This window comes from Apteryx rowi, unplaced genomic scaffold (assembly GCF_003343035.1).
Source record: "Apteryx rowi isolate R43461 unplaced genomic scaffold, aptRow1 scaffold_130, whole genome shotgun sequence".
Lineage (NCBI taxonomy): Eukaryota > Metazoa > Chordata > Aves > Apterygiformes > Apterygidae > Apteryx > Apteryx rowi.
The window spans coordinates 366,965-383,523 of NW_020447531.1; the positions used below are offsets into that span (position 1 = coordinate 366,965).

The following is a 16,559-nucleotide window of genomic DNA, read 5'->3' on the forward strand; positions in this document are numbered from 1 at the left end:
TTTTAAATCAGGAAGGGCTCATTTGTCATTTTCCGTCACTTCTTTGTCGATATCATTATATATTTGCTTGTGCTGATATGCCAGTACTTTTTTTAAAATTCTAAGAATGCTGTGAAATTCTCAGACATAACTGCTTGGAAGATGCTATTTCTTAAGACCCAAGCTTGCATCACTGAAGTGTGCAGAAGTTTGTCCAAGTGAAGTGGAGGATCAAACCCCCAGAATATCTCTGCACATTTGTGTGAATTTTCAGCATCAACTCTGCTGGGAGGCCCTTCTGGAGTATATGATGGCTTTTTCCCTGCTCTTCTCTCTCCCACCCATGCCCACTGAAGGTTTCATTTAAAGAGAGAGATGTATATGAAAGAACAGATACATGGGGAAATGGTGCACAGTCCAGCTTCCTCCCCTAATGGAGCTGGATTCGGGAGTTTTGTGGGTTCAACCTCAGTGTGTTTTGATTGTTGAAAGAGCTGAAAGAAGCCCAGCAATTTTTTCATCTCAGCTGAGTGTGTCATTTTTCAAGCTCCAAAGACAAATGCTTGTTTTGTATGCCTATGTTGAGCTTAGCGTTTGTCTGATAACACTTGATAGCTCTCAAAAAGATAGAAAATTGACTGGAGACGAGCCCATGAAGGACTTGGTGACTTTGAACCATCCCTCCATTAAAATGTGCCCTGTCTCAGAGGATATTAATATGCTTCTCGCTGCACTAATGAGGCTTCCTTTGGAGGCTCTGGATTCTTGTGAGCTCAAATTTCTTAAATGGTGCTTTTATTCTCAGTGGTAGTAGATTTATTGCTGCTTCTAGAATTCAGTCAGTCCACACTGACTAGCCCTGGTTTGTGTATTCATCCTGAATTTGTACAGAAACAAAGGGCCATCTTAAGTAATCCGTCTTCCAGCTGTACTAACAAAAAAGTTTTCCAGATATACTCATTAAGCATCACTACTTGGTCTCAGCACTGTACAACTGATCAGATTAACTTGTCATCTGTTCAGTCTGGAAGCAGAGGCCTTTTAAGTGGTCAAAATCTTGTATGTTCCATTTTATTTTAGGAAGTATTATTTTGTGAGGAAAGTAGCTAAACTCTTTGGACATGATTCTCCATTGTCTGGCATGTTGGGTAGTCTTTTACACCTGTACAAAATAATGACATATGATGTTTATTTAAAGGCACAGTAGTAGCCTTTCATGCTTGCTTTAGATTGATCTGAATAACATTGGAAAGTTTGTCACTTTCTGTCTGGTCTTACAGAGTGACTTTTGCCCTATAATCTGCAGATCAGGAACCTCAAGACTAGAACTACAGTGCACAAAACAGAAAACCATTATGTGCAAAACCCATACTTTGGAATATATTTATAGGACCTAAATTTAATCTGTTTTTCTGTATTTGCCTCTTGTTAATAAAAAAAACTCTTCAATTTTTTTTCTGATTTTGACAACTGTAGGGCTAATACACCGCTTGTGTTAAAATACACAGCTATGTGCACAGCTTGCATTATGTTAGGTTAGGCAGCACTATACCAGCCAAATCTGAAGTTTTAAATATAGCTTAAACTCAGTCCTCACTGAGTCTTAGATAGATTGTAAAAATAAATAAATAAATACTTAGTTTGAACAAAAGTATGTCTATTAGAAACCTATATGCTGAGTGCAGTATGCACTGAGTGCAGGATTCTGTAGGAGTTAACAGCACAGCCATCTAGATAAGCAAATACTTTGGAGAGGGCAGAACTGGATTTGAACACTGCACAAAGTCCTCCTTAAATCTTCTTCCTCTCTTCATTTGCCTTCAAAACAAAGTGAGAGATTTTTCAAAGAAATCAAGGTTAGTTAGATACCCAGCTCCTGCTGAAATTCTGGGTATCTAATTTCCAAAGACTTCTGGCAAAATTTTAGGRAAAAAAAGTATTTAATGCAAAACTGTCAGCATTAATGCAGCTTTAAACCTGCAAGACCTGAGAGTCAGAAAACAAAGTGTTACAGAAGCTATTGGCGCTGGCTGTCTCATTTTGGTAAATATTGCTCAAGTACACACTGAGTAGAGTTAGATGATAAGGATATAATAATGTCAAAATATCTTATATTACCATATACATACAATTACCGTATACCATTACAATTTTAAATTGAATTACTCCAAATTGGTCACATTAGAAACAGACATTAATAGTTAAAACGTGGATATGCAGGCGGTCTTTATTTTTTGAATATCCAAACCTCCATAATGCATTTCTTTTTATTTAATCTGAACATATTTTGAGCATTGAAGAAAAGTGACAATAACTTTTTTTTTCTTGTATGTATATATTTGTAAGGTTATATCTTATGGCCTGCACTTTATTTAGCCTGCTCTTCATTTTATCTCTGCCTGGCTCCTTGCCCACACAGCTGCCCTTGTGCATGACATTGTCCTAATTCTTTCACCTACATGTTCTCTAACAACTTAGGGATTACAATATGAAGGGTTTGCTGCACAACTTTCTTAATATATTATCCCTCTCTGGTCTTTCCTTTCAGTTGCTGATCTTCTCTTTAGGTCTTGACCACTTGTTTGTTCTTTTTTGAGAAGCTCAAATAAGCATGACTTCTGATCTTCTCTTATTCTGCAAATGCCTTCATAAAAAGGAAACATAATAATAATAATAATAATAATATGAAAACAATTCTACATTCAAATTAAAAACAATTCTACATTCAAATTCCATTTACAAGTTCTTCCTTATGCATCATGACATATGAATTAGCCATATATGACTTCAGATAAATATCTTTGTATCTTAAATTCCTTCTCCTTTCCTTACCTTCTGCAAACAAACATTTTGGTAGCTATATGCTTTGAGTGAACATTTGCCTTATGCATAACATTAAAAGGATTTCAAGACTAGTACAGGTATTTTGTGAGGACTCTAGTTTTTCACCTGTCTGTGTAATTTTGTCTCTCTGTCCTTTTGTTTACCTCATCAGGTAAAGGCATACTATTACCAACAACACATTTTGACTGATATGATTGTGAGGACTGATGTCTGTAAAGCTTTTGAAATACTTCCATGGGTGGCTCACAGTGCATAGCATTTATAGCCGTTGGAGATACTCCTCTCCTTGTCTTTTCTAGCTTCACTACATAACAGCATTTCGAGGGTGTATTCCTATGACATGCAAACAGAGTAAGCCTTCTGCATCTTTAGTTTCATTGTAGGATGGAAAGTGGGAATCCTGAGAGAATTGTGACTTCCTTGTTTTGCAGCAAATCTTTTGTGTCCCTTGTAAATCCACCTCTTAATGCACTGCCTGTTCCAACATTGTAGCAAGCTATTTTAAGGGGCTGGGGGCAAGGGTCACAGAAGTACAGCAGTGAAGTATAATTGGCGAGTCTGCTTATTGTCATCCATCCCCATAGGACCTACATAGATAGATAAGGGTATTAGTAGACTACAGATGTTGGGCATACACACTTCCCGCAACAGTGGTAGAAAATAGGTGCATATTACTTGCTGTAGTTTTGAGCTTGAGGAGTCTTAGCTTCTGTCGCATGATCAGAAGATGATATGAAATTTATTTCTTATCCTCTCAAAACAAATATTAGAGAAGAGAGGACCACAGTAAATGACTTATTAAAACAGCATAACAGCTGTACTGGTATATGCTGAAATCATGGTTGTTCCTTTTTTTTTTTTTTTTTTTAACTTTTTTAGACTGGACCAGAATATGGTCAAGGAATGAATCCCATCAGTCGCCTGGCTCAGATCCAACAGGCCAAAAAGGAGAAGGAGCCAGAGTATGTTCTTCTTTCAGAGAGAGGAATGCCTCGTCGTCGAGAGTTTGTTATGCAGGTATCAACTGCTGTTACATTAGCAAAATGGTGGCATAATATAAAGTTGATTCCTCTGTGTTGTAAATCTTGTAAGAGCAGGCTCCTTCCAGATTTTCACTTTCTCCATCACTTTGTTAATACCTGAAATACCGCAAAAAGTCTTTCATCACATGTTTTAGCCTGTCCAGTGGAAGGTCCTGGGCCTAATAGAGAAACAGCAGATCCTTAATGTTCCTTTAATTTTTAAAGTAAGAACATTTGCAAAGATTTAATACGGCCATGATGTTTTAGTAGGTAGCACAACAGCGGGCTAAGCAAGATTGGGAACAGGAAAGAACGTTTTTTTTCTTGTCCTGTTTTCACTTGGGTAATTTTGTGCTGGAACAGTTCAGAACAGCATACCAGAACATGTTTTGACTTGTTGTCTACAAACCACACCAAAACGTCAGTTCTGATCACAAGCGGAATTTATGATGTTCCAGTACTTCCTTCTCTACAAAATTAGTTATGTTTTCACTTAAATCTTTAAATCCATCTTTCATGTCTACCTATATCTTCATATCTTTGGATCTCAGTGGTCTTTCTTGAGAATTTATTATTTTTCTTTCTGAAAAAAAAAAGATGATTTTGGGGTTCTTTCTCTGTCTAGAGTTATTGTTGCAGAATCTGTATATATATGAATATAGACTTGGATTTCTGACTTTTTATGTGATTTGAAAGTATTTGAAAAAGAGCGTTCTTGTCACAGACCATCTTTCTTCCCCTGCTCAGCCTTTCTTAGAAGAGTCCGTGATCTGAGGTGGTTCTTTGAGGTTTCAGGAAATGACTGCGTACAACAGTTCAGTATTTAAGAATAATTGGCAGAGAATTTGTGTCTTCACTGAAGGTTTCTCCATAATAGTAATCTTTGGTCTGAATCAAAAAATAATCTTACAGGAAGTTAATACATAGGAGATTCCTTTATCTAAAAAGACTTGTGAAAGGGAAAATCAAAGAAATTCCATAGATCAGTTGCTTTATTATGTAGCCTCATTTTAAAACTTTTTTAGTACTTACACACTAAAATCCTACTGCTGTTTCTCTTTTCTTCAGGAAGTCTCAGTGGATTCATTATGACATGCAAAAAAAACTTATCAAAATAAAAARCCTTTGTATAAACTACTTAAACAATGTTTTCATTTAATTTAATTGAATGTGGAAGTAAAATATCGAGAGATAATATGTTCATTTTTATCTGTCACACAAAGAGCAAATTTAGAGGTGATGAAATGGATCCAATTACTTGTCCTTACCACTAAATAAACAGAAGAAAATCTCTGATAACATTAGTTGGTGTTCTGTTCCCAAAGTCAATTTCAGAAAGCTCCTTCTCTTTGTAGTCAGACCTTTAATCCTTGATAGAGGTTATAATAATAGCTAAACTAGTTTTACAGGTCCKAGAAATAGCAGCACATTGATTTATTGTAAGCTATGTTATAAATTATCATTTCGTCTTGTCCCATTAAAGTCCTTCAATTTTATTGCATACAAACTTATAGCACATTGGCTATTTTCTAATCATGATTGCAGAACTACATAAAAGATAAGCCTTTTTGTTTCATGATTACTAATATTTCTGCTTTATGTGGCTGAATCTTTTTGTTTAGTTATGTATATATTTATTTCCAAGGGATATTTACAATCATTCTTATTTATTGACAACCTTTCCTTTGTATTTATAATTAATAGTATTGAAATAAAAAATAATTTAAACTTTTTGGCAAATATATACATGATAATTTGATGAAAGTCAGTAATTATTAAATAACAAATCTTAAATAACATTTTTAATTTATTTAACAAGTATGTGTATGTTTGTCTAATTTTTTTAAAGCTCCTTCCAGGATGTTTCAGCTCTTTGACCTCTAAGGTTTCTTTTATTCAAATTGCCTTGTGTGTGTTTTTATTTTACTTTGGTTTCCTTTTTTAACATGCTTTTGAAACCATCCACTATTTTTAGAGATAATGCAGCAAATACATTGGCTTAATGCACAAAGTGGCATATAGCTATTAAAGAGCCATAAATATTCCACAAACGAATATGAATGACAGAGCTAATATCACACACAGATGAGGCACATAAAGCTTGCGTGGTTTATGAATGGTACCAAACCCAAAGAATAAATATAGCCACACTCTTAGTGGATATCTGTTGTCCATAGTATGTTTTTATTTTTAGGTTTTAACTTCTAGTTTTGTGAAAGGCATCTTGCTTGTCAGAAAACCTTTATGCAGTGCAGACCACAGGTCCAGCGAGGAGCCAGCTTTCCAAATAATGTCTTGATAAAAGCTAGTCAGGTGCAAGCGCTGAAGAAGGAGGCAGCCCTGCATCCTCCTTGCGCTTGTTCTCCCAGGGACTCTGCCCCTGTGCTCCTCACTCTGCCACGCAGAGGCAGGAGTATGCCCACGACTGTCATCTTTCTACAGAAACCACTGTCTTTTAAATCTCCAGGTCATTTGTTGTGTCTCCCTTGTTCTGGATACTGTCATGGTCATGCTGGGGAGCTGCTGCAGGCCCCACTTCTACAAGGAAGAGGATGTCCAGATCCTGTAGCACCTCCTCCTCTAAAAAAGAGCAGAAAGCAAGAGTCAGGGGGATATTCAGCAGGGGAAGCTGGTGGAAGGGAGAGGACTCCATCTCTGCACCGTAAATAAACAAAAAAATAGCGCTCTGGTGTGAGTTTGGGGACCTTTTAAAAAATCCAAGCAAGCTCACCTGTGGAAAGCAGCATTGTAGTCCCCTTTTGCACTATTCTTATTTTTTGGAGACTGCATCTTCATGAAAAGGGCTGACACAGTTGTTAGTAGGTCAGCAGGATTATTATGTGGTGTTATTGAAGGGTCATGTACTTACCATGTTTATGATCAATTTTTTTTTTTTTTTAAGGTAAAAGTAGGCAATGAGATTACTACTGGAACAGGCCCAAACAAGAAAATAGCTAAAAGAAATGCAGCAGAAGCAATGTTGCTACAGCTGGGTTATAAAGCCTCTACTCCTCTTCAAGATCAGCCAGAAAAGGTGAGAACCAATTGTTATGATGGTAACATTTTACCCTTTGTCCAGGTATCTTAGCTGTATCAACTTTGTAAGAACAGAACCTTAAATGTGTGCAGTCACTGTTACTGAGTTGCGTTTCGGGGGTTATTCTTCATTTAGCTACAACTCTGTAACTACAGTCCATCGCCAGTGCAGCCTGTCCTCCTGTGAGAGTAATTAAGAACAGAAATGTAGTTCCAAGAGTATAGTGTATGTGCAAAAATGCATGTTTATGACATGAGTGCACATATTTCTACTTAAGAAATGAGGACACACATGCCTCTTGCTTTTATTCCATTTTTGGAGTCCATGATAGGATATTTCTTCTCTTGTGAAACTGGGAAGTCCTGTATTATTAATTTTCATACATGATGTTATTAATTCTCATATGTGAAGTAGTCACAGATGTTTATGTTACTGTTGCATATGCACTAAAAACGTTCTAGAAAAATAATGGCTTTTTCAAGGCCAAGAAAAACAAGTGTCAAATTTTTGTGGAGACGGAATAGATTAAATTTTATATTCATTTGTGTTGCAGGTATGCATTTCAAAGTTAGCGATGTACAGCTTAGCAGTCCTCATCTATCTTGAGTTTGTTGATAAACAGTTTTGTGACCAAAATGGGGGGTTAAGATTTTGCTTTTGGTATCCTGAAAAAAGCAGGTCAAGGTATTTGGCTAAGCAGTGGACTCCTCATAGCTTCTGTCATATGCACGAAGTCACTACACATAGATATTTTGATCGCAGCTTACCTGTTTAGTGTTGCTGCACCAGCTAGCTCAGGTCAACAGAATGCTCTACTGGGGTTATAGGGCCCACATAATAAACCTGTATACATGCAGTAATGTATTCTCTTCTGAGTGGTGGCTCAGTGGTGGCCTCCTTTTCTATTTAGAAAAAATCCAAATATATGCATATACTTGGTTCAATATGTTCTTCTATTTTTTTCCTCAGGAAATAACTGTTTTAGCTAGGCAGAGATAAATGCTATACTGGTTAGTTGGCTACCCCTGCTCCTGTCGCCTTCTCCCTTGAAAGGAGGAGCTCTGTGTATAATATGTGCATGCCCTTTACTACGTATTTCACTATATATCTTAAACCATCTAGTCTCAAAGTGCTCAGGTGCAATACTTGAAACTGAGTACTTTGAGACTAGATGGTATTTCCAGTGAGAAAACATTGTGCAGTCGTTACCATTTTCAAAGACCTGTGACAGAGTCAAGTAAAAATTCATTTTTACCAGAATGCTGGAACTTCTCTACTGTCAAAGATATTTTCTGCCAGTTTCAACTTTTTGTTCCCTTCCAAATTGGCTGAAGGGCTTTTTGAAAAACAAAACAGAAAAGTCAACTTATTTTATGATAGGAAAATGCAGTTTTTCATTCTTGAATTTCAAACTGGCTGAACTATTTTTACTCAGTAATTCTCAGAGATAAAGCCTGAAAAATTTCAACCCACAACATAGTTGCTTTGGAGAGCTCTGCACAGTGGAAACTTGTGGTTACACTGAAATCATTAAAAAATTTTGAGTGGCTAGGAGTGGGTGCCGCTGCTTTGCTTTCCTATGTTTGTTAGCCTATTGCTTTCAAGTGCATCATTTTCAAAAAACAGGCTTAATTACATACTCTGAAGGAGTAGATACCTTGGAATTGGTAGAGTAAATCACATAACATCCTAATGATGTTCTATGCAATAAGCAAACATGATACTATATACACAAAATGTGAACTACTCAGATTTTATGAGTATTCGAGACACTAGAAAAAAAATTTGTGGCTTCATTGGGGTCAAGGACATAAAATATCATTAGAACATCTAGTCTGATCTTCTGTATATACCAGACAACATTGAAAGCAGCTACTCAGATTAGTCTGGGTAGATTAAAGCAGTTTAGTTCACAGATTAAACTGTGTTCCCTACACACAGAGCAGGAGAGACTGAGTTACCAGTAGTTCCTTGTTCCAGCATATGTTAAATCTGGGTTTGAGGCTCTTATTACCAAATCACAATGTGATGGCCCCATGAAACAGAGAGCTAATCCAAGAAAAATCTCACTTTGCTTGTTCAGAATACATTGGAACTTTTTTGACTGATTAAATTTGTATTGCCAGACTTTATTTCTTTTGACAGACATGCAGTTGTGTATCTGTACATAGTATGGATGAAATGTATTCTTCTGAGTGATCTGAAGGGCGCTTTAATTCAATATTGAAAATTGTAGAATCCTTGCTAGAGGAGTCAGCACTAGCTGGGAGCTGGTTAGGCGAAATCTACTCAGGTAATCTCCTCAGCCAAAACATGTCCAGTGCTGGAGAAGAAGGTAAATAGCCCTTAGATCTCTATCAGTTTGACCATTGCAAAATTTCTTCCATATAAATTGCACAATAGACATATTTTATTAGAAGATACTTGTTTCTCTCTTTGAATCCCAAATGGGGCCCCAAGGTAGATTAGCTAGACATATCAACTTGGCATCTAAAAGAGAATTTTCACTTACGTGTTGTCTTTGGTGAGTTAAAAAAAGTAGACTTTTCCACCCTGAGTCCTTTCAACCTTTCCTCCCCCCACAAAATAAGCAAAATCAAATTCAGTGTTCCTTCCTCACCCCCCTAGTGCATGAAGTTTGACCATATTCATCATTTTAATGAAGAGCTAAGAGTGTTACATTACAAGGGCAATGCATGTTGCTGATGGCAGTACAGGTATTCCAAGTAATGTAAAAAAGTAAAAGCTCTGCTCTGCTTTTTTTATGAGGTAATCAGATTCTTGGAAGAACTCACTAGCATTTGTGCAGAGCCCCGAGGAGAGCAATTTGAAAATTTGGGAAATTTTTTGCAGCTATGAGAATTTTTGCTCTATGGGTAGAACTGGAGAGTTTTAATATTTTCAGTTTTTCATGCTTTCATCTTTTCATTTCTTCTTGACACTTCTTTGAGAGAAATACACCAAAGTAGATGTCATATGTGTGAGATGACAACACTAAGACTGACTTACTAATACATGAATTCTTGTTAAGCTCCCTATCATGATGAAGTTGGAAATGTTATTCTTTGTATTCCAGCAGTGTACTTGGCAAGTTTTCCTGTCGTGTTCTGGATACCTGATAAAGCCATGCTGTTGTAACAAACAACAGTAAATACAGGCATATTTACAGATTTCATATTGTCTATTTGTTTGAAGAACTATCTGTTCCATGTTTTCCAGTATACTTATTTGTCCTTCATGATAAGAATTGAAGGAGTTCTGTGAAATTAAGATGCATGGAAGTGGGTGACCAGTTTGAGAGACAACTCTAAGACCTATCCCCTCTTTCCACTGAATAGCCACTTTATTTTATTGTGCATTGCCTATACTGTAGCATATTGTTATGTGCATGATGAGGAAAGGCAGGGAAATAGTCATTGGAATAGCTGCTTTGCTTCTCTCCTTCTTCCCAAGGAAAACATATCTTCTAGTAGTCAGCCTTACAATGTCATAGTAACCTAAACTGCCTTGACTCAACCTTTGAGATGCAACCATGGAACCATGGAAAGGTTACAGAGGCAGGAGAAGACGCAGGGTGGACCGTGATGGGATGACAGATAGCAGCATTCTGTCCCAGCTTGCAAACCAGACAGGCCCTCTCCAGGGGGCAAGGCTCTGTCAGATTTCAGACTTTAGGCCATTCTTCTTGTCTCTTCCACTTTCCTGTCAGCCTCGTCTCCGAGAGCAAATAATTATGACTTTGTCATGGCTTATAGTAATAGCTTATAGGCTGCATTGCTGTGAGGTTTTCTGTTCCCTTATAAAATGCCAGTGAAATTTGAAAAAGATCATTTGGTTCACATTCACTGAGCTGGCTGTCAATAGCTTGTAGTTTCTGAGGAAGCTTGGACTTGTTTCTCCACATTTACACAGAAATGTAGAACATTGCTATTTTATCTTTACTGTGTTTGACTTCAGGAATGGCCATATTTTGAACTTACATGTTAATTGCTTCTCTTTCTGTGTCAGAATGATACGCAGTGTTAAACATAATGAAATCCAATTGTAGGCAATTAGCCTCCTCAAAAAAGATCTATATATTAAAATAATGGAAAATTGTAAGAGTCTTTATTGCTTCTACTTCAGGAAGCAATAAAGGAACTAAATGGATTCCTAGTGCGTAAATATTTTAAAATTTCACCCAAAGTACTTTATGGTGTTTATACATTCTTTCATAGACAGATATTAGGTTCTTGTGTTTCAAAATGTAATTTCTCTGTTGTCTGTGTATGTACTCACATGAGAGCTGCTTAAAACATTTGATTTTAAGTATGATTTGGTAACATACTGAGTTGAGCCTAATACTTGGGGAAACGTTTATATTTCAGCGTTGGGCAATAGTTGTAAATGTTTATTCATGAAGAGTACAATCCTCAAGTAACCTATTTTAGACCAAAATTAAGATACATTAGCCAAGTTTTGTGAGCAGATGTGGCAATACCAAGTCATCCTTTTTAGAATTTTTCAAACATATTTCTAAATCTGAATATTTTGTTTAAAGTGTAGTTTGCCCTTTACTTACTTGTCATTTTCTATCTGTTTCAGCTCGGAGAAAATAAGAGTTGGAATGGCCAGAATGTTGGGTTTCCTGAGCCAACAAGTAACAGTGAGTATTACTTTCTATATTTATATTTATTCTTATTTCTTTTTGTCTCTTTAGGATTTGAATTACTTGATAGGCTTATTATTGCAATTATATTTTGGGCTTTTTATTGCAACAAATTAACTCTTGAGTGTCTGTTGTATGAGCATAGATATGAATGAATGCAGGAAAAAGATTTTTGTTTACTAAATGATCATAGAATCCTTTCAGGTTGTAAGGGACTTTAAGAGGTCATCTAGTCCAACCACTTGCTCAAAGCAGGGCCAACACTGAATTCAGATAAGGCTGCTTAAGCTTTTTTCCTGTCAGATTTTGAAAACCACCAAGGATGGAGATTCCGCAGCTTCTCTGGGCAGCCTGTCCCAATGCTTAATTATTCTCACACTGAATTTTTTTTTTTCTTTTTACCCAATCCGAACCTCTCCTGGTTCAGTTTATGATTATCATCTCTTGTTCTTCTGCTGTGCATCTCAGTAAAGTGCCTGGCTCCCTTTTTCTGGCAACCTCTTCTTAGGTATTGGAAAGCCATTATTAGGTCCCCCCAAGCCTCCCACTGTCCTCTAAGCCCAATCATCCAAACAGTTTTTCACCCATCTAGTAGACTGTTCACCTAGACTGTAACATCCCAACTTGGATAAAAGGATGCTGTGGAAGACCATGTCAAAAGCCTTGTTAAAATCAAGGTGAATGACATCCACTGCTCTCCCCCGTTCATAAATTCAGTCATTTAGTCACAAAAAGCAATCAGGTTATTCAAGTATTATTCATCCTTGGTAAATCCATGTGGACTGTTCCCTATCACTTTCTTCGGTGTGTGGCCAGAAATGGCTTTTAAGAGGACTTGTTCTACGATTTTCCCAGGGACCAAAGTGAGGTTGACTAGCCTGCAGTTCCCYACATCATCTTTCTTGCCTTTGGTGATGGGTGCAATATTTGCCTTTCTCCTTGATCACCTCCCCTGATCTCCATGACTTTTCAAAGATGGTAGAGAGTGACCTCACAGTGACATCGGCCAGTTCGCTCACTCACTCTGAGATATATCCCATCTGGTCCAGTGGACTTGTACGGGCTGAAGTTTTTCAAGAGATCTCTGACTCTGATCCTCTTTCACTCCTGGTAGTTTCTCTTTTCCTTGAACTCTGTCTGTAGACACAAAGGCCTGGAAGACCTTGTTGGTGAAGACCAAGGCAAAGAAAACATCTGTGTCTGCTCTCACTAAATCACCCACTTCTTTCAGCAGCATTTTCTTTGTTTATTCTTTTACTGTTAGTGTAATGATAGAAGCTCTCCTTGCTGCCCTTGAGGTCCCTTGCCAGTTTCAACTCTAGGTTAGCTTTAACTATCATAACACCATCCCTGCATGCCTGGGCAATGTTTCTAAACTCTTTGTTGCCTGTAGCTGCTTCCACCTCCCGGTATCCATTCTTTTTGCATTGGAGCTCAGTTATGAGTTCCCTGTTTAGGCAGCCTGATCTCCTGATATGACTACTAGTTTCCCTGAATATCACGGTAGTCTGTTCTTGTACTTGGAGGAGGTTGTTTCTAAAGACCTGTCAGCTGTCTTGAGCTCCTTTATCCTTCAGACCTGCATCTCATGGAATCTCATCTACTAGCTCCTTGAATAAGCTGAAATCTGCTCTCTTGAAACCCAGAGACTGTACTCTACTACCTGCCTTCCACATTTCCCTCAGGATCTTCAGGAGCATCAGTGTTTCATGGTTGCTAAAGCCAAGGGTGCTACTAGTTATCCTGTCTGCAACAAGTTCTTCCTTGTGTATTAGTAGAGTATTCAGGAGAGCAGCAGCACTGGTTGGCCCTTCTATCATCTGTGATAAGAAATTTTCTCTGGCACCCTCCAAAAAACTGGCTTGTGTCTCACCGTGTTGCCCTTTCAGCACAAGTCATGGAGGTTGAAGTCTCCTATAAGAATCAGAATCTGTGGTTTGGAGACTTCCTCGAGTTTGCAGATAGCAAACTTTTATTGAATGAATTTATAATACTGCATTTGTTCTGTTGTGTCCTGAGTACACTTAGACATTAGGGAATGTAGCTGAGAAAATGGAAGTAGGAATGAAGTTTTCTAGTACAGCTGGAAGGAGGAAGAGAGGGAGCTGTGGCACCTACTTAGCAAAGGTAGGGAAGAATTCAAGAATTCTTTTTAATATTGTGCTTACAGACTTCAGGGCTGAGCACATTGGATGTATACAAATATTAAAACTCTTGATTAACTAGAGAAACATAAGATGTTCAGAGTCTGATTCTATGTGAAGAATTTTATAGTAATGGTTTAAATGTTTAGGCATTGTTACATTTCCCCACGTACAGAAATGGCACACAGTTTTGAGTCTGGCAGCTTTAAAGAGCTATGAGAGAGATTTCATACAAGGATGAATCTGGTCTARTGTTTATTCAGATTATACACCATACATGCACTTTGGTTCCAGTGCTGTAGATAATGAATAGAACAAGCCCTTGTGATTTCATGAGCAGATTTTTCCCGTCTTCGGACTTGCTCTTTAGAGTGGTAAAGATAATATGAACAGCACTTCCTTTCCTGTTCCAGGAACCCTATATTCTTCTCTAGTACTTTGTTGGATTTGGAACTTTGTAATCATCCCAAACATTATCTCCCTAAACTGAGGATTGTATGAAGACATGCACATCAGCTACCTTCTATTTTTTGCCTATCGGTATCTGAATGATTTGGTCCCAAAGACAGGTTTTGAGAGGATTCGATATAGTGTTCCAGTACATATGCAGTCTTCCCAGTCCCTGGACCTGGGGAAGAATAGGCTGAATAATTTGTGCTTCAATTTACACAAAAGCTCACCATTATTTAAAATGATCTTGGATTCAGTGTAGGCTGTTGTATCTCCCTGGAAGGAAAGATTCTACAAGATCTAAGACTTTTTAAGAGTTTTAAGTCTGGGATGTTCTTCTCATGCACAGAAGACATTCCTAGATGCCCTCATGTCCATTCTTCTGATACCAAGTAAATTGAAAATCAGATAAGATGTAGTTAACATGTCAGTAGCTGTAGAGCATTTCTGACAGCACTGTTCAGAGACCACTGTGCTTAGTCCCTTGGGCCCATAACTCCTTTTTTGTGTACTTGAGTCCAGAGGCAACATAATGATAATCAGCTGATTAAAGTGGCTCATTTTTGTTTTTAGAGGGACTGTCCTTTTGCAAAATAGGAATAGTTTGAACACAAAATGCTATAAACAGGCGTAAAAATGATTTTTTGATTGTTTACTTCCTCAAGGGCCTTTCTGGTTCTAGAGTATTTTCTTTAAAATTTACAGCTTAACTAATTTCCATAAAAAGTCATAGGAGAAGAATGACTCTGTTACAGTTATATGGAGGACAGATAAGTCTTTTTTCACCTTACAGTCTTCTTCAGGGCACTCATTAGATTCATTGAAGACAAAGAATTGCATTTTTCATCTCTAAAAGCCTTAAGTGATACCACTTTTGGCTGAATGAGTTGCTGATARGTCTTCTTTTTGAGTTTCTTACTGAAACCTCTCTAGATATTTGTAAATTAAAATGCCTTTCTGCTAGCATTGTGAGTTTACTGTTTCAGCTGGCACTCTATTAACGTATATTTATACTTTAGCATAAATACATTTATGCTGAAGTATATTATATGGTAGTCCACAAGGACAGAGTCTGCATTGAGTTCATTCAGCTTGATGCTTAGAATTATTGCAGATATCTCAAAGTATTTTCCTAACTGTCTTGCAAATATTACATCCGTATTAAGGTAAAATTATTTTCTATACCACAGATCTTTTGATGTATAAATACCATGTCATTCTGAAAATGTAGCATTTATGTGTAATATATAGGAAGAAACCAGAGATCCCTGGACAGAAAATGCAGTGAATGTTTTTGTATTATCCAGGGAGCCAATAACCTCATTTCATACCTTCCTACTGAATGGCTCTATGAAGAGACCTTTCTTTCAAGATATGGCTGAGGTTAGAAGATTGCAGCATTTGGAGATTTACAGAGTACTCACCTGAAATTTGTTACCTATTTTTCACAGACACAATTACTTGTTAGAATTCTCTGCTAATATTTGGCAGGGGAGAACAGTCCTATGAGTACTTTGCCCTCTTGTCTTCTGGTAGAACATTATCTGCTATTTTCCCACAAAGAGAATAAAGACCCTTGAAGAAGAATTAGTAAATATTATTAAGAGTTTTCCATTTGCACACCCGTTGATCTTTCCCTCAGCCTCACAGTTCTAGATAACTTCAGAGCTTCATAGTCAAGGAGAACTGAGGAAGTCTGAAGTATGCTCTCCTTCTGTATGAAAAAAGAGATCATTTGCATGTGAAGTGCAGTTTTTAAGGCAGTGGTATGTGCCACTAACAAGTTCCACAGTCTGAGGTCAGAAATGCTGCATCCTTGCAAGTACGAATATGCTAGTTTATAGTTAAGAGCAACAGTTTTTGGTAAGTGTATCTACTCTTGCAGTGTTTTATGTTTCACTCCTATATCCCTGCTTATAAGAGAAATGTATAGTTTGCATTTGCCATGACCCTAAAACGTATTTGAAAATTGAAGGTAGGCTCTGAGATTGCTACATCTACTGTTTGGCATATACCGTTGGTTCAGATTTCCAGTAATTTTATCACAGGAGAACAACTGTGTCTAGTTAGGACAACATATTGTGTATCTGTTTCCTTTTGCAGGCAGATACTCTTTCTCTTTCTTTGTGTGCATAATATACTATGTTTTCATCTGAAACTGTGTGGAGTAAAACTGGAATAGTAAAGGGAACTTGTATATTTTAGTAAAACAAAAACAAAAAATCAAAAATTGTATATTTTAGTACAGTTGAAGAACAGATTCCATTATTTCCTTATTATGTAGCTTATGTTTTTACTGAGAAATACCCTTCATTCTGTATCCTTTAGCATACTCAATACATTTTTAGTTTTTCCTATTAAATGTCCTTGAAAACTAACTTCTCCTGTTCCTCTCTATCAAGCACTTTCACAGCTATCCTTGGAGTAAAGCTTCT

General features: G+C 37.2%; 1 protein-coding gene across 2 annotated transcripts in view; it reads left to right on the forward strand.

Annotated features, from left to right (window-relative positions):
* Positions 1-16,559, forward strand: part of STAU2 (staufen double-stranded RNA binding protein 2) — a 175,897-nt gene that overhangs the window by 49,967 nt on the left and 109,371 nt on the right. For both annotated transcript variants that reach the window (XM_026056293.1, XM_026056294.1), the window contains exons 8-10: positions 3,703-3,840; positions 6,748-6,879; positions 11,467-11,527. In XM_026056293.1, coding sequence (XP_025912078.1) covers positions 3,703-3,840; positions 6,748-6,879; positions 11,467-11,527 — 331 coding nt within the window. The remainder of the gene's footprint in view (positions 1-3,702; positions 3,841-6,747; positions 6,880-11,466; positions 11,528-16,559) is intronic.